Here is a 19,688-nt window from a genome sequence, read left to right as displayed (position 1 = left end):
TTTTCTCAATTCCCCCCGTCTGTCTTTAAATAGTTTAACCCGATGCTCTGCCGCACTGCATTCTAATGAAGCCTCCTTAATGTTCTGGTTGAATCTTCCTTTCAGTCAGTGGCAGCTGGATCCTTTTTAGGTCGGTTGTAATTTAACACACAATGCGATTACATTTTGCAATCATTTTGCACCCGAAAACGGCATTCGGAATCACACGAAAAGAAATCAATGTCACCTCTGTCGTTGCTGTCACGCTCTTACTTGACAACGTCGTTAGTAACCAGATGACTTCATACACCTAGATACCGTTCAGCTACATCTCAGTCACTCAGTTAACGCTACCAGTGGGGTCGGACAGAAATACCAAGCAACAGTTAAGCCGAAGGATCAACAGTTTGAATAAAGATTACAGCACAAAAAATCTCCCTGGAGCTCGTTCATTAAGGTATGGTTGCATGCTTGGTGTTATAGAAAATGTCAGCTGACTACCTGTCTGATTTCAGACTCCGGCCAGTAGATCGCATGCTTGCTCAGGAAGGTTTGCGTACGGCAGATTTATGGAAGTACAACGAATTTCAATTTAAGAGAACATGATTTATTAATAGAAGCTATTTAAACATTCGCTAATGCAATTGATGTTGCCATTGAGGTGTATGAATTTGATTTGATTAGCTTTACTGTAGCCTGTGTAACGTTAAGCCATTGATGTGATGAATATACACTAAAATATTGGTGATGTGTGGTTATTAATGAATGGGAATTGGCTTGGTATATTCTAAATGTGTATCTAGCATGTATTCTAGTCGTGACAGGTCTTTTTTTGATGTCTTTTTTTCTCTGTCACCACCAGAATACTGCCCCCCCCCCTGTTTTAATGATAACTTAATGCATTCTGACTATGTGAGGCCTAGAGACAATCTTGCTAGATTGAAAATTTATTTCTGAGGCATGTTTATGTTGACCAAAATGATAAAACAAAAGTAAAAAAAATAAAGCATCTTTACTGAAAACCGACCTAAATTAATGTATTCATATATTGAAAGCTATTATTCTGGATTCAATCAGTTTCCAATCTTCCAGCAGAGCTAACCAACTCTTGACCATCTTTTTATCAGCTTTTTCCATTCTGCCATAAAAAAAAGAGAGAAACAATAACATGAAAACAGTGTATTGATAACATTTCTTAACCGTTTCTGCATTTTCTACATATTTGTCTTATGTCGACAAATACGCATTACTCAAAAATCACAATAAATAAAGACATTTGAGTATTTGTTTTCAAATACTTAGCATTATATGCTAATATATGCACTGACCAGATTAATTGTTACATTGAAAAAATGTTACATGAAAAAAACTGGTCAGCCTAAAATCTATATTATAAAAAAAATTGGCATTTTAACCAAATTCATATATGTGTTGTCTATCATTCAAGTTAAAATAATAAAAATATGAAGATATATGCTTTAATTACATAATACTGCCCTTATTTTCCTCTCTTGTAAAATGACTAGACAAGTTAAAGTTCTTCACAGGACAACAACTTTGGTTTATGGGCCCCAAGCTTATTATAGTTTTGCATTTTAAAATTAGTTTATATTTCAATACTATTTTTTTAATGTACATGTTCTATTTGGTGTACATTTCAGTTTAGTTTTAGTTTGTTCCATTTCTTCCGAGTTTTTGTATATTTACTTTTAGTAATTCTAGTTTAGCAGAGTGAACAGAACACGTCCAGTCCATTCATTCAATTTCCTTCGGCTTAGTCCCTTTTATTCATCAAGGATCGCCACAGCAGAATGAACCGCCATCTTTATCAGTATATGTTTTACACAGTGGATGCCCTTCCAGCTGCAACCCAGCACTGGGAAAAATCCATACACTCATTCTCATATTCAATTCACATATAGCGCATTTCTTTGGACTTTGGGGGAATCCGTAGAACATGCAAACGCCACTGAAATGCCAACTGGCAAAGCCAGGACACGAACCAGTGACCTTCTTGCTGTAAGGTGACAGTGCTAACCACTGAGCCACAGTGTCACCTCGTCCAGTGTCAACCAAAGCAAAGTTCAACCCTTGTGCAAAACTCTTGCTAATAAAAATAAAATTACTATTCGAACAGAAGCCAAAACTTTACAAATGGAACAAATAAAAGTCAAAATTATAAAAGATTCAAGATGTCTATATAGAAAATATGTTTTTGTAATCATGTGCTTGACTGATGCTTGGGCATCTACAGTCAATCTAAACAGCCACAAAAATAGTGCTTATGAATTCTGAATTTTGTCTTAAAAAGTCTTAAATTATAATAAATTAAAATTTCAAAAACACATTTTTTTCATGTAAAGCTACCCAATTGTGCCAATGCCCATCCAATCAACCAACAATCTATCTCAATAAACCCTTTAACAAAAGTCACTTTACCAATATGGTTTAAAGATCTACCTTACAATAACATTTGTTTAAAATTTCTCCATTTATAGACCATGAGTGAGGAAACTGACCTAGACAGACTGTAGTACAGTTAGTTTATTATAATTTTAAAGCTTGTCAAAAAATGTTTTAAAAGAAATGTTAAAAAAATGTACATGTATACATAGGCGTGTCACAATAATCAATATATCAACTTACAACACATAGACGTGATCTCATTTATTTTTGGTGATGCAATATATAATCGCCCATACATAAAGACCAATTCTAGCAACATTTATATGATTGTGCAACATCTCTCCCTCTATTAGAGGTGTCAGTGTTAGTATGGTTAAAAAAACTAAAATATTTACTATAAATGATTATAGTATATTTTCATGTGGTTATCTGACAACTGAAAATAGATCTGGTAGCAGATATCTCAGCCTCTGTTGCTTTTGACTTTGGAATTTTTATTTATTTTTATTTATTTGTTTAGGATATGCAGTTTCACATTCTGATTCCAATGCTTAATTATTAAATTGTTAAAATTACTATAATTTAATTATGTGTTCTTTGAAAAAGTGTACGTGTTTACATTGTGGTATTATATTGTCATTCTGGCATTATATAATTAGTGGCATAAAATGGTTATAAAATAGCAATAATATCGTTTATCGCAATATATTTTGGTGCGATATATCATACAACGATGTATAGATATCGTGACAGACCTATGTATACAACCAGGGTTTGCTTGTTTTGACACATTATTTAAATACGTTACTAAGAAATAATTTTTATGCTTTTTATGGGGCACGTAAAATACTTTTCTGCTAAAAAAAACTGGGTCATTAGAAAAAATTCTGCAATTAGCCCTGTATAAGTCTGAAATTTCATTCATAATGGTCATTAAAAGTCCTAAATCTTTGTGTAACTTGCAGAAACCCCAAAACACACTTTGAGAGTAGAATGTGCACAGCTATAAGCATAAATGTATTTAACTTAAATATTGACTTAATTGAACCACTTTAAATCATCATGTGAGCAGGGGCAGATTTAGTGACTTGGGGGCCCTAAGCAATTCCAGCCAAGGGACCCAAAAGTTTGTACTTTACTTTATCCTTAATTGATTTATTTAGCTTTTTTTTTTCCTATATCACTCTTATATCTCCTTTTCTATATTTTGTCTTAATGCAATATAATAATAACAACCTGTAATGCATCTTGTCAAACTTTTTAAGTGATTTGATTTCTTAAAATGAACTCACAACTAAAATAAACTATTTTTAATATTTTTAATTAAGTTTTAATAGTTTTAATTAAATATTTTAAATTTTTTAATTACGTTTTTAAAACTGTATCTTTACTTGACTAATTTTACTGCTGGACTGCTCCATGATTGAGGGTGAGGGACACATTTGCGCAGAAGTAATAAAAATTAAACTTTTATTTTTTTAGACCCTCGTCATACAAAATATGATAGAAAAGGATGTTATATATAATTTATAGGTTTGATTTATACTTCTAGGTATTTATTTGGGGGCCCTCAGAAATCCGCCCCTGCATATGAGCCATAATCATTAATAAATTAAAATTATACTAATGTACATAAACTTTTAGGAAGGTTTCTATGCAAATTTCATAAATCAGACCCAATTATGATGATGATTATTATTTTTTATTTCAGATTTATTTGACAGGGACAATGCACATTAAAAATACAAAAAATGTACAGTGTGCCAGAATTAACCAAAAGCTTATTTTTCACATGATGTTAGATTAGTCATTCTATTTCTAGATATTTTATATCCAACATCAGTGGTGCCAGATCTTTTAATATGATTTTATGTTGTTGTTGACAGGTGGTCTGTGTCATGCAGCAGAAAGTGTGCACACGTAACACCGCTTTGTTTGTGAAGAACGGACAGGCGTGTGGAGCCGGTGCTGCATCTCACCTTCCCTTCCGCTGCCCACGATGTGGAGAACATGAGCGCTTTCACACTCTTTCCTCTCTCAGAGCTCACCTGGAGTACAACCACCCATTCCACACCAAACACGACATCAGCCTGCTCTCCCCCAGAGATCTCTGCAGCGCAGACCGTAAGGAGGGCTGCAAAATCCCCAGTGCAGACACTCATAAAGTACGCGACGCCGGCACGAGCACGAACTCATCCGCAAGAGGAGAGCACAAGCACACGCAACCCGCATCGCAGAAGCTCCCAGAGAGGAGCCTGAGTGTTGGGGATGCATCCGCTGGACCGCTTTCAGCTCCGGTGGCATCAGTGGAGAAGAGGCTGGAGGGAATGATGAGGACAGCCAACAGCAGCATGGAGCGGCGTCTGCTGCGTCTGAGCTCGGAGCTGGCTCAGACAGACACGGCTATCCTGTGTGAGCGCGCTCATTCACATCACCTGGCCCAGGAGAAACAGGAGGTGCTGGAGCGAGAGCGGGCGCTCAGCAGACAGGTGGATGCCGCCGTTATGGTCATCGCCACACTCAAGCAGCAGCTCAGCATCTCAGAGCATGAGTTGGAGAGGAGAGAGCAGTAAGTGGAAGAGTTGAAATGGATCACAGATTACTCATATTTGTGGTTGTGGTTGACTTTTGTATTTTCCTACGTGAAACACAAAAGAAGATGTTTCAAAGAATGCCCAAGCTGCTCTTTACAATGTAACTGGATGGCCTAATTGAACCTTGATGATACACTGCCAAAATGCTGTTCGTACTTAGATTTTAGTCTAGTTTCTAGTCCAAATATCTAACAATTCTTAAATCAAAAAGCGTTTTCTAGACAAGCAAATAAATATGCCAATATTAAGTGACTTTTTTATTAAAGGGCACCTATGGTGAAAAATAGGTTTACTTTATAAGCTGTTTGGACAGAAATGTGTGTAAGTATAGTGTATAAACTGTCATATTGGGGTGATATAAACACACCCAGTCCTTTTTTTTCAAATTTAACAACATAAAAACGGTGAACCAATTGGAGAGGTTTTCAGATCGACCGCAACTTTACGTAGGAGTGCGGCCCACCCGCCCACCAATATTGATTGACAGCTGCGCGCATTAACATGTCCAGTAGTTACGTGTATAGTCATATCAACAAGACAGGACGTCCGCAAAGCAAACGGGAATAAAAGGTCTGTTCGGTTCGCTAGGTTCATCAATCATCATCAAACGTGATCAAGAGTGAGTTTTACAAGTTTAAAATGTTTTAAAACGGTGCATGTGTGTAATGAATTATATTTATTATAATTATTTTCCTTACAATAACGTTTGATTTAAAAGTTCTCCCTGTATTTACTGCTGAGGATACTGACCTGACCTACATTTTATATTATTAAATTATAATTATTGTATTATTAAATGTATTGAATTAAAATCATGATTTTTTGTTTTATTTTATTTTATTTGTTTTTCATGTTATACAGAGCAAACAAAAAACAAAACACCCCTTTCCAAGAACACCAGATCTAGGAACAATAATCAAATGTCCATACAGAAAATAAAAGATGAAAACATGACATGAAAATATGACACGAGTTCCTTTTTTCTCGTATTGTCATGTTGTGTGCATCCATTTCCATCACAAGAGTTAAAAAAGGTTGCTAGAACTTATCAAATGTCTCAACAGACCCTTTGATAATTTGTCTTAATTTCCCCAAGTTAAGATGAGACAGCACTTCTCTTATCCAGTGATTATGTGTTGGTGGAATAGAGTCTTTCCATTAAAACAATATCAGTCTTCTAGCCAGAAGAGAACCAAAGGCTAACATTTTAACTTGTGTTGAGAGGAGCGTTCTCAGGGACCACCCCGTACAAGGTGAGAAATGGCTTTACTTCCACCCCAATTGCCCCAGAAAAGGTCTCAAAAATACTAATCCAGTATATGTAAAGCTTTGGACATTTGTGTAGCAGAATAGCAGGAGCCTGCCTACATCGATCGCATATGGGATTTATGTCAGCATTGATCTTAGAGAGTCTGACTTTAGACAAGTGCAAACAATGAACAATTTTGAATTGTATTACAGCACATCTGAGTCATATAAATGATGTGAAAATTGCTTGTATTATTTTGTGCCAATCTTCATCTGAGATTGATTCATCTAAATCTGTCTCATTTATCTTTAAATAAGTCTAAGGATGCTAAATCATGTATGTTGAGTAATTCATAAATCTTGCTTATTGTCTGTTTTTTTTAATGATTTACATTCAAAAATTTAGTGTCTTAAAGAGTGGGGGGACACAGTGGAAATTTGCTGGAGTTTGAAGCTACAAATTTCCGAAGTTGCAAGTACTTGTAAAATTGTTTATAATAATTTTTTATGGGGCAAGTGAAAATCTCTTCCAACTGTGATATAAAAAAATTTTGCCCCGTATAAGTCTAAATTCATAATGGTCTTAAAAACGTCTTAAAAAGTCTTAAATTTATATTAATATACTGCGATATGAATACAACTTTACCAGATGGCTTGAATAGCTCTATTTGGAAAAAAAATCATTCATTTAGATCGATTGGGGTGTAAATTACATATATAAAAAAAGAATCAATAGCAAAAATAATTTCAATAGATCAACGAAAAAGGTAAATAAACGTCGTTTAGAGTGCCTTTTCCATAGAGTCAAACCGTTTTCAGGTACAGAAATTGAATAATGACATGTAAAATAAAACTGTATAGTCTTCGTAATATTAATTCAGTAAAATTATTCTTCACTAAAGTTACAAATGTTCTTATTTTGTGCCAGAATGCTTTAAACTCTCTTGAAATGGCTTTAGAACACATGCAAATGATAACGTTTCACTCTGTTATGGTTATACATTGCAACGACTCTACATATTCTCTAACTGTTGTGCTGATCAACTAACTAATTCTGACGCAACATTGCATATCCTGTGATGTGGCTGGCTATTGTGGACACATGCATTGCGATATGGATGCTGAAATTATATTTTGTACAAAATACATAATTGACAATGTACAGATGTGCTTTTTTAATGTACATAACTATTACATGTAGAAAGTATTTGCTCATACATTGAATACTGATGATATTAAAAGGATTATTAGTAGTAGGATAGCAACATTAGTAAAACTGAAATGCATGTGAAAATGTGCTGACAGATTTAAAGACAAATGTAACTGGACAAAATGGAGACTGGCTCAATTGAATCAGAGAGTTTTCAACTGGAGATTCACTCAGATAGAATCATTTTTAATGAGCGAGTCATTAACTGGACTCACTCTGACCGGCTCATTTGAATCAGTAAGTTCCCAACTGGAGATTCACTCTGACTGGCTCAGTTTGTTCTTACCTGGAGGCTCTCTCTGATAATATAATTTGAATTAGTGAATAGTTAACTAGAAATTTGCTCCATCTGGTTTATTTGAATCAGTGAATTGCTAACTAGAGAATTGCTCTGACTGGCTCATTCAATCAGTGAGTTGTTTACTTAAGAACTGATGCTATCAGCTAAATCCAGTTTCCTGAAAGAATCATTCATTGTGATTTCTAAAATGATTAACTAAGTTTAACTGAAATGAATTAGCTGTGTGCACCAAGTGGATTAAAAGTAAAATTAATATATATATTATAAATAGTTTACACAATTTAAAATGTATTGAAGTAAAAGCTTCCCAAAATAAAAATACTAAGTACAGTAATGAATTACAAATATTTTATCATTGTCCACCACTTACTCAAAATTCTTGGTGCAACATTATTTGTGTTTGGGGGTGGGGGGTTGTTTCAAAAGAGCTTTTAAAACAAAAGTTAGCTCTGAAACACCTTTGTAATTAATGGGTGGGCGTGGCTCTGGGGCTCCGCCTACCTTTCGTCATGCAGTGAAAACCTTCTCTTGTTCTTTTCATTTTAAAAATCCATCCATATATAGCTGCAAGAACCAAAAAAAGAGCACCACTTTAAAGACATTAGTGGACGAAATGTAAATCATGTTTCAGTTTCATGAAGCTGTTCTTTAGTAACCATCTTTTACCATGTGGCAGGGAAGTCATTACCATCCAGAAGTTTCTGGAGGCAGCGGCGCAGCATGAGATGTGTGGGAAGGTTCGTTTGCGGCGGTTCATCGAGAGCCTCCTGCGGCGGATTTCCCTGGCTGAGAGACTGCTGGAATATTATCAGAGCGGCCCTCACAGGCATTACTGCACAGCACACTCTGTATGTCATGAAAACTTCCAGAAAACAACAGTGTACAGAACTGGCCATAGGTCATATTCATCTTAGGAAATGTATAAAATGTCTATTGAATATTTTGCATAGATTATGTAAAGTTTTAGATTATGATCATATTTAGCCATTTTAACAACACCCTCATTGGTTATGGAAGACAGTTCCTGTTGCTTTAGGTCCATTTTAACTAATATTGGCAAAATAACACTTAATGATATACAGTAGTTAATGCCTGCTACATAGTAGTTTTTATTGAACTTTAGGCTGGGAACAAAGAGTGCAATCTTGCCCAAAAGATTAGGTTTAATACGTTTCATTGCATAACAATAAAGGAAACAACTAAAACATGTAACATGTACATTAGTTTTACGCTCTGTGCTCTGTATAATGCATGCAAAATATTCAATAAACATTTATTTAAAAGCTTATATAAAGGCAAAATAAACCAAATTTTCAGACATTAGACCTCACTTTTGGCCACTACTGTATAGCTCATGATATAGTGTATAGAAGTGGCTCTCATCTTGGGTGCCAGTAGGAATCTTCAAAGATTTATGAAGGGTCACTGCAGTGATTAGGGTTACAAGTGCTAATTAAACAGATACCAATGTGATGATAAACCAAATTATTGACAGTTAATACTACCATTTTAATTAGGGATGCTTTGATCGATCAGGCCGAAGATCCGCTCACAACACAACAGCTAAAATATATACTGATGCGAGTGATGCTCTCTTACTTAGAGGGCAAAATGTGCTTTATGCATTATAAAGCTTGAAGCATCAGAATCGGTACTCAGTATTAGCCGATCACCATGACAAAGAATCGGTACTCGTATCGGCTGAAAAAATCCTGATCAGAGCATCCCTAATTTTAATGATTATTAAAGGAGTATTTAAAGCAAAAATAAAATAAAATTGAGGTAGCTTTCAGCATTAAGCGAATTTCATCCAGCATTTTTGCCTTTGTATAAGCACCACCTACTGTCAGAAAGCGGATATACGTTTTCAGGCTGTCTGCCGTTTTTGTTCAGACCATAGACAGGTCATTAAGGACTTTGAATGTTAACCAGGGGTCTCCTGAAAAAAGTTTAGGAGTCACTGGTGCATATCATGCATTTTGTCATGAAAGTGTTTCTCTACGTCACATAAACAAAATGCATTTTCATTAATATGTAAAAAAAAAACTAATAAAAAATACACATGAAAAATAAGATTTTGTATAACAAAAACTATAAGGACAGAATAGTAGCACTTCACAATAAGGTTCTATAGGTAGTTAACCCTTTGATGCACTACATGGGTCTAAAGTAACCTTCTAAGGTTATTTTTTCTATATCTATTTTATAGCTTGTGCATCAAAGGGTTAATGTTATATAATGTATTTACTAGCATAAACAGACAATGAGCAAACATTTATACTTGTGTTTATTTGTCTTAAAGCTAAAGTAAATAAAGTTGTTTATTTTTAACTCATTAAGAATTAACCAATGTTAAGAAGCACACCTTTGAATTTTAATAATGCATTAGTAAATGCTGAACTATGATTAATAAGTGATGTACAAGTATTGTTCATTCTTAGTCCATTTTTGTAAATACATAAACTAATTGAACCTTATTGTAAAGTGTGACTGAAATTATAATAAATGAATATGCTATTTTTTTTACTATTTTAACTTGGCCTTTTTTATTCAAGCATTCCAAAAATTGACAGAATGACTTCTGATTAATAAACTGAACACATATTCATGACAAAAAGCATCAGGTCAATGACCCCTGAACTGGTACAAAAACGGAAATTCTCTTTGGTATTAAAACACCTGACATGACCCACTTGCAAGGTTTTTCAGGATTGTAATAATGAACTTCTATTTCAGAAATATGTCAGCCTTCTGTGTTTCACTAATTTGTCATTATTTCAGGTGCCTTTGCCATCAGAGCTCGCTCCACAAAGAATAACACAAAGCAGGTATTGCATTTAACCCAATAATTAGTTATTCACATAACCTCTTTTTACACAACAATTCAGATACTCAAAAACCAGCTGAAAGAATTCAGTTCTCTAAAATCATGTCCTCATTTGTCCCAGGGTGCTTTTGGTTTCTGTAGTGAAAAGTTTGTACTCTCTAATTAATTCACGTCATCTTACCAAGATTGTAAATGATCATGTTTCCCCCTTGCACAAGTAATAAGTAACCTCACGGGTTTCTTTTCCATTGAATTAGTCCTGATGTGTATGAAAAATTAAATATGCTTTATATAAAAAAATGGTCACACTTTATAACAAGGTTTGAATAGTTAATGTATTTACTAACATGATCTAAGTGACAAACTAAATGCATAATTATACAAAGTTAATCAACATAAAAAGGCTAAATCTGTTGCTTTTAAAGCAGTTAGTTGACTTTACTCAAAAAAAATTAGTAAACCTGTTGCCTTAAAATTGATCAAGTAACAAACAAAAATGCATAATTATATACAATTAAGTCAACCTAACAGTTTCAAGTGACAATTTTTTAAGTAAAGTAACTAATTGTTTTTTACATTGTACTTGTAAAAAATATATTAATCATTAATCTTAGTCCAAAATTTACAAAAGCATTATTAAAATTTAAAGTTATGTCAGCGCATATTACCTAGTGGACAGTGCACTAACTTCAACTTCACTTTCTGTCAATATTAGCTAAAATGGCCAAAAAATAAATAAAAATCTAAGCAGGGGTGACACAGTGGCAAAAAAGTGGTTAGCACGGGTGCCTCAAGCCGCCTTTCCACTGCACATGACAAACGACAAGCGACAGACCGGAAGTCATTCATTTCCAATGGAGAGTAGTCTGGGAGCTGCTCGACAATTCGCATCCGATTTGAGCTGTGAATATGTTAAAATATTTGAACTCCTGCGACTCCGGATGTGATGTATTCCAGTGTTGTCTTAGCAAATCCGTGGTTCCGTAGATTTTTTGGTTATTTTTGTAATCTATATTAAGTCTATATTAAAAAAAACATTTCTATTCATAAATGAGTAACAAAAGTATTGTTATTTTTATTCTTGTCTCCACATTCATTCCAAAAATTTTTGCATTCTATGATGAGTTTCTAGTATTCATTCATTCAACCATGGTGAACACACAGAGAATAAAGGCTCTTGCTTTTGTACTCCTTTATTTCAGACACCACCATGAGAATCAGCTTCCCATGGTACACAACAAAACGGAATATTCTGTGCGACTGCCACAAGGGGGCGTATTCGACAGTCATGTCCAAGCGATAAGTGACAGACTGGAAGTCATTCATTTCCAATGGAGAGTAGTCCAGGAGCTGCGTAGAGTTCCGATCATCTCCGTATGCAGAAAATTCGGATCCTATTTGAGCTGCGGATATGTTAACATATTTGAACTCCTGCGACTAGACCGTTTGCGAACCGCCGACTGGATGTGATGTATTCCAGTGTTGTCTAAGCAGATCTGCGCGCGCGAGATAGGAAATAGCAATTTTTTTTATTTTTTAAATCTGAAAAAAAGTCTAAATTAAAAAAAACATTTTTATTTATAAATGAGAAAAAAAAAATTATGTTGTCTCCACATTCCCTCCATAATTTTTAGATGAGTTTCTAGTATTCATTCATTCAACCATGGTGAACGCACAGAGAAGGCTCTTGCTGTGGCACTCAATCAACTTCTCTCTCATGGTGCACGACAAAAATGGAAATTCTGTGCGACTGCCACAAGGAGGCGTATTTCGACAGTCATGTCCTAATGTCGTGTGCAGTGGAAAGGCGGCTTCACAGCAATAAGGTTGCTGGTTTAGTCGATATCCTAATAATAGGCAGCTAATAAGTCCCTAGTTAATAGTTGGAATTGGTTCTTAAACTAGTTATGCTTGTTAACATCAGTTAATGCACTGTGAGTTAATAAACTAACAATAAATTACGTTTTTATTAACTAATAGTAAAAAAAACATCTATTATTTGCTTAGATTCATTATTTCAAATAGAGACACGCTCACTTTTTTCCTGGTATGCCTACAGTACAGTGAGTTAAAAACGTGAATTTTTCTGAACATCGCAATTGAACTGCAAGTCAAGTGAGAAGAACCAGCCAATCAGCTTCAAACTTTGTATCGATTCTAAAAATTCTGTAATAACGGTAGACTAGTTACCTCAGAGCTACGGCTGGGTGATTTGAAAATCAAAATCTCAATTAATTGAACATTTGAACTCGATTACGATTAATGAACGATTATTTTATTTATTTTTCAATTCAATTCAATTCACCTTTATTTGTATAGTGCTTTTACAATGTAGATTGTGTCAAAGCAGCTTCACATAAAAGATCATAGTAAATTGAAACAGTGCAGTTCATTTTTCAAAGTTTAAGGTCAGTTTAGCTCAGTTCAGTGTGGTTTAATAATCACTACTGAGAGTTCAAACACTGAAGAGCAATCCATCGATGCACAGCTCCACAGATCCCGAACCATGCAAGCTAATGGTGACAGCGGCGAGGAAAAAGGCTCAGATGGGCATGACCATTTCTCCACTGGCCAAACGTTTTGTGCAGAGCTGCAGTCCAAGTGCTGGTGGCCGGAAGCTGGGCTTCAGCGAAGACTCGTCTGTCCCTGGAGCGTCACAGGAATCAGCCTCATGCTCTCCACTCCTCCATGACCACCACAGTAGCTGCTCAGGATACGGCCTGGTCCAGGAAATTGAACCCTTGGGATCATCTCGTCGCTGGTCTTGGATCGAATCAGTGGCACTGCGTGGTCTGAGGGTCTCAGGATGAGTATCCCCAAGTGGAAATAGAGAATAAAGAGAATAATTAGCATAGCTGCTGTACATAATGTATATAAACGAGATGAAGAAACCTATGTGGAGCACATTCATGCATCACTTAAAACTTGTATCAGAGCTGCAGCAAGGCTTTGTCAGTAGTGGGTACTCATTAGGCACAGCTGATGGTTGCTTAGCAGTGACAGACGCCACAGCGGTGCAAGCTCAGAAGCATGTTAAAATTAGTGAAGGAATCGTTGCACATAATGTCCATCCAATTTTAGATGCAATATGTGAACGGTCCCTAAATGTTTTTTCTTTGCTTGTTCACGTTAATAAATACATTAACTAATGGAACCTTATTAGAAAGTGTGACCTTAAAATGATATACGTGTGGTAAATGATGATAAATATTTGTTATTGTGATGTGGTTATGCATCAGGTCTTCAGGAGAGCATCTTGAGCAGGATGAAGATGAAGAGCAGCAGTTACTGGCTCAGTCTGGATGGGGTTTGTCCAAAGGGGCTGCTGGGAGACTGGGTTACGACAGCTGGTCCCAGAGGAGGAGGTCAGATGGGTACGAGGTTTAGGGACAGAGGCGGAAACTACAGATGAATGTACATGCAAATAATAAATATGATTTTACTGAAGTAAGAATATGGTAACAAGCATACAGTGGGGTTCAAAGGTCTGTATACACAGAAAAAATGAATTATTTTAATTTCATTTTATTTACTTATTTATGGAGTTTATTTATTTACTTTTAATTAATTAATTAAGTTATTTATTTGCATTTTTATTTGTCTATGTCTGCTATTTAAATGTTTGGGGTGATAAAAATTGCAGTTTAAATTGAATAATTTATCAAAAATGTGGTACAGTTTCCTCAAAAATATTAAGCAGTAAAATTGTTTTTCATCATCATATGGTTAGTAAGTCATATTATTGACTTTGATAAATCAGAATATTTTAATTTAGTTTTTTAAGCTATACAAAGTACAAGTCTGTAAGGCTATGTAATTTATTTTAAGTGTTCAGCAAATTTAGAAATGTGTCAGAAGGATCATCTGAATTTAAATAAATTCTTTTAAAAATAGGTTTAAATAGAAAGTTTTTATTTGAAATCATAATAATATTTCACAATATTACTGTTTTTACTATATTGTATTATATACACTCATCTGCCACTTTATTAGGTGCGCTTTACTAGTACTGGGCTGGAGCCCATTTTGTCCTCAGAACTGCCTTAATCCTTTGTGGCATTGATTCAACAAGGTACTGTAAATATTCCTCAAAGATTTTACACCATATTGACATGATAGCATCCCGCAGTTACTGCAAATTTGTCGGCTGCACATCCATGAGGAGAATTTCCTGTTCCACCACATGCCAAAGGTGTTCTATTGAATTGAGATTTGGTGACTGTGGAGGCCATTTGAGTACAGTAAACTCATTGTCATGTTCAAGAAACCAGTCTGAGATGTTTTACGCTTTATGACATGGTGTGTTATCCTAAAGATAGGTACACTGTGGCCATAAAACGATGGACATGGTCAGCAACAATTCACAGGTAGGCTATGGCATTGGCATGGTACACAATTGGTACTAATGGGCCCAAAGTGTGCCAGTAAAAATATTCCCCACACCATTACACCACATGTTGTTGACGCCAAATTCTGACCCTACCATCCGAATGTCGCAGCAGAACTCAAGACTCATTAGACCATACAATCTTTTATTGTCCAATTTTGGTGAGCCTGTGCGAATTGTAGCCTCGGTTTCATGTTCTTAGCTGAAAGGAGTGCACCCGGTGTGGTCTTCTGCTGGTGTAAGCCATCCGCCTCAAGGTTCGACATGCTGTGCGTTCAGCGATGCTCTTCTGCATACCTCGGTTGTAATGAGTGGTTATTTGAGTTACTTTTGCCTTTCTATCAGCTAGAACCAGTCCGGCCATTCTCTTCTGACTTCTGATTTCAACAAAGCTTTTTAAACTAACTGCCGCTTACTGAATATTTTCTCTTTTTCCAACCATTCTTTGTAAACCCTAGAGATGGTTGTGCGTGAAAATCAAAAAATCTGTTTCTGAAATACTCAGACCAGTCCGTCTGGCACCAACAGCCATGCCATGTTCAAAGTCACTTATATCACCTTTCTTCCCCATTCTGATGCTCGGTTTGAACTGCAGCAGATCGTCTTGACCGTGTCTACATGCCTAAATGCATTGAGTTGCTGCCATGTGATTGGCTGATTAGAAATCTGCATCAACGAGCAGTTGGACAGGTGTGTCTAATAAAGTGGCTGTTGAGCGTATATCTGTATCAATAAAGATGTTTTTGAGCAGAAGAGACTTCTTTCAAAATATATAAAAACATTGAACAGTAGTATATCATTTATTGTGTTCTATATTTGGCATATGAATAATTTGTCAGCACAAAGCAAATCTATTCACATCAGGATATTAAATGCTAATGCCAATGAAATTCATGTTTTGTTTTTTACTCAATTTTTTTAATTAATTAAATTGTTTACAAAAGATTACATAAATATGCAACAAAGAGATAAAATTGTGAAAAAACTTATAAAATGGATTTTATGTCAAAAAATTTACCAAATTTTTTATGAGATCATCAAAAATAGGTCTGTACAACTAATCATCAAATCATAAAATGTAGCCTTACAGTGTCTACAACCATTTTACAGGTTTATTTGTGAAAATCAAATATTTTATACACACAGAAATCTGAAACAATCCAACAATAAATTGAATTTCAGAAAAGTTGCCAATACATTTAGAATAAAATGTATTTGCTAAATGAAATTTTCAGTAAGTGAGAGATTTTTGGACCCCACTGTGTGTAATCTTAGTAATATAAACCTCAACAAACAACAGCGATGTTCAACTACAGATGGCAGATTTCTTTTTTTAACATGATATTATGTGTTATTACGGTCCATCTGTGAAATATTTGAATGATAAAATTGGCTGTGGAATGAACACATGCTGAAACTGCCCTTTAATTCAAATAGATACAGTTTAGCTATCATGAAAACATTACATGCCAACATAAAGCAGAGCTATAAGCCACAGTAGTTAATAATGTTACATGCTTGTTTTCTAACTAACACATGAATTTTGTTACATAATCTAAATGAAGGACGATGTTAAACCTGGCTGGGATGCACAGGTTGTAAATTATGCCACTTTAAGCTTCTGATAGAAAATGCACTGTTTCAGCGAGAAAAAAAGTATGTAGCAAATATCTTAATAAATTCCTTGGGTCTTCTTTTTTTAAGGTGCTGTTGTGTGTTTTAAATAGTGGTGCTACATTTTAAATGAGAAATATATGTTTCTCTGTTCAAGTTTGCCAGCCTGGTAAGAAATTTAACACAGGAGGGAAAAAGGAAAGAAAGTGACAGTCCTCTTTTGTTTTAACATGCAGCTATTAGAATATGTGTTGATGTTATGTATTTTTTAATTAATTGCCAAGTAGTTTGATAAGTCACATTTTTTGCCGTTCTGCACATTTTGAGCAATAGCACTTTTGACTGTGAGACAGTGCTGTAAAAACAAAAATGTAGTGCTTTGATTTAAAGTGATTGTTCACCCAAAGTGAAATGTCTGTCAATGGCATTTGAAGATTAAAATGTTAGTTTTATAGACAATAAAAAAGTCCATGTAATGAATATCAATGGTCACCAACACAGTTTAAATACAGACAACACTACTTAATATTCAATGACACTGGGTTTCCTTCCTAATGTGAAGTAAAATATGCAAAAAAAGACAGAATATCCCGTTGTTAGAGAAAGTTACTTTAGAAAGTAATGCCTTATGATATTGAGTTACTTCCCTAAAAAGTAACTAGTTTCGTTACTTAGTTACTTTTTATAGTTACGTTACTTTTGAGTTGCATTTGCATTACGTATTATTACCTGGCTGAGACTTGATCTCTTTCAGAACTTTTCTGATAATAAAAATATTTTAGGATAATGTTATCTGAGAACTTCCTGACCCCAGAGCTCTACATGTCATATATACAGATTATTGAAAGTTTGAAGCAATGCGTAACTAGTACTTTTGTACTATTCATCTTAAGTAAAATCACTGTCCATTGAAAATATAATAGATATATTATATAGAATATAATATTAACTAAACTAAAATGTAACTCGCGTAACTCAAATATTATTACTTATTTTTAAAAAGTAATGCGTTACTTTACTCGTTACTTAGAAAAGTAATATTGTTACGTAACTCGTGTTACTTGTAATGAGATACCCCCAACCACCTCAAGCGAGTGTAAAAATATTTTTGCTAATTTGATTCAAAATATTATCGTTTTCATCACTCGGTTTTCCTGTGATACTTCAAAATGCGCGTTAACACAAATAGTGTTTGTAATAACATGAAAGCGAGTGAGTAAATGATTTTCATTGTTGGGTGAAACAATAATCCATTAACTGAACTTATAATAGATCTAGCACTGAAATTTGATATTTAAAAAATATGAAAGTTTAGACTTATTAATGTACAAGAAATATTGAAATACAGTGCAATAAAATTTCATTTATACATCCATATAAAACCATCAGATGGAGGAACAGGGGTAGAGTATGGTATTCTGTAAAGAGCTAGTAGATGTATTTGGGTGGACACTTGATTTGACTCTAACAGCACTTTGACTTTGCAGTAAAATTGCTAATGTTACTTAAATATTAATATGTAGCCTGTCAGATTCAGGGTAGATTTCACCCTATTCTTGATATGAAACCAGTCTGTTTTGATGAAGCCAAATGAGGGGAACATTTGCTAACACTTCTGTTCAGTTTAAAGCGATAGTTCACCCCAAAACAATTCACTTTTACTCACCCTCAAGTGGTTATGAGTTTCTTTTTTCTATTGAACACAAAAGAAGATATTTAGAAAAATGTTTGAAAGCAGTAAGCATTCCTATGAATAAAAATATATATTTTTTGTTAGGTTTCCCACGGGTCATTAAATTTTAATAGGTCTATTCCAGGTGTATTTATATCAAGGAATTTTATATACACTGTAAAAAATATCTGTTAATTAACAGGACAGTATTTTGTTATACACAAGTGTTTTCTGTTCATTTACATTTGTGAATTGCTTTATGGGATGTTCTGCTCTGTCCACAAATTCAACTCTGCAGTTTAACAAACTGACTTTTATTGACATTTTAGTAGTTTGAAATAATCTAATGTATAAGAAATAATTTAGAGAGATATAAGTCTGTAAAATAACTGGCTGTTTATTGCAAGGTTTTTGCAGCAACATCAACAGACAATATATAACTTTAAACTCTTAAAAAATGTAAATAAACATCACTTTTTTGAGTTTTTGAAGGTTAAAGTTGTTGGAGGAATGATTAAGGTGCCATAATATAATTCAAAAGCATACGGGAAATATAAAAATAAAAACGTGAATTACAAAATACGGAAAACTGCTAATTTAAGATTTTTTACAGTGTATATATCTGGAATATAAAGGATTTTTGTTTGTCATTTTAAATGTTACTTTTCATTAATTCAAATGTAATTGTTTCACACGTTTTGCCTATTTATTTATTTTTTTGTTGTTTTATTAATTTTCAGCTTGTCAGCTGGCTGTCAAATATATATTAAAACAAAAAGGGCCCTATCACACACCTGGTTAAATAAGGCGCAAGGCATGTATGATGCGATTTGTAGCTATTTTCAGACCAGTACAACTGTAATTTTCACGTTTTGCAGCATGTCGATTAAATAGCAAATCCATTTGCACCACTTTGTGGACTCATGGGTGTGTTAAGGGGCATTGTTGGCATGTTGCTATTTTGAGGAACTGAAATAGACCGCGCCATTTACCAACTAAAAGCTGGTGTAAAGTCCAGCACAGAGGACGCTAGTTGTACACCTATGCAGGTCCAAAGACGTATGCATCACCATATAGGGCATAAGAATAGGACTTGTGTTTGGATATAACTCAGTTGTTTGACCAGATTTTGTTATTATTGTTCATTTATTTGTTTGCTGGAAATCAGAACTGAATTTAGAAATTGTTTTGAAACAAATCTTTGTGCTTAACAAACTAAATGAAATATGTAGGCTAATGAATGTCTTCAGTGGAGTGCGTACAACACTGTTTCCTTATCCATAAAAGTAAAGGAGTAAAGCAGGTCACACTTTATTTTGATAGTCTGTTTGTTGAATTTAAGTTACATTGCGTCTACATTCCAACTATTTCTCATTAGATTATAAGCAGACTGTTAGGTTGGGGTTAGGGTTGGGGTGAGGGTTAGTGTAAATTGACATGTACTTGCAAA

At 34.5% G+C, this 19,688-nt stretch overlaps 1 protein-coding gene across 1 annotated transcript; it reads left to right on the top strand.

Moving 5' to 3' along the window:
* Positions 1-112: 112 nt before the first annotated feature.
* On the top strand, positions 113-14,104 carry znf365 (zinc finger protein 365). The gene is made up of 5 exons (XM_056477417.1): positions 113-436; positions 4,272-4,954; positions 8,415-8,586; positions 10,520-10,566; positions 13,805-14,104. The coding sequence occupies exons 2-5, from the start codon at positions 4,284-4,286 to the stop codon at positions 13,950-13,952; spliced, it is 1,038 nt and encodes a 345-aa protein (XP_056333392.1). The 5' UTR covers positions 113-436; positions 4,272-4,283; the 3' UTR covers positions 13,953-14,104.
* The last annotated feature ends 5,584 nt before the right edge of the window (positions 14,105-19,688 follow it).

Source organism: Danio aesculapii, chromosome 17, assembly GCF_903798145.1.
Source record: "Danio aesculapii chromosome 17, fDanAes4.1, whole genome shotgun sequence".
Taxonomy (NCBI): Eukaryota; Metazoa; Chordata; class Actinopteri; order Cypriniformes; family Danionidae; genus Danio; species Danio aesculapii.
This window is presented reverse-complemented; position numbering and strand designations above follow the sequence as displayed.

Excerpts from the sequence above, each read along its gene's own strand:
- znf365 (XM_056477417.1), top strand. The coding sequence starts at position 4,284 with ATGCAGCAGAAAGTGTGCACACGTAACACCGCTTTGTTTGTGAAGAAC. Across the intron at positions 4,955-8,414 it reads GAGTTGGAGAGGAGAGAGCA|GGAAGTCATTACCATCCAGA; the intron begins GTAAGTGGAAGA and ends ACCATGTGGCAG. Across the intron at positions 10,567-13,804 it reads CAAAGAATAACACAAAGCAG|GTCTTCAGGAGAGCATCTTG; the intron begins GTATTGCATTTA and ends GTTATGCATCAG.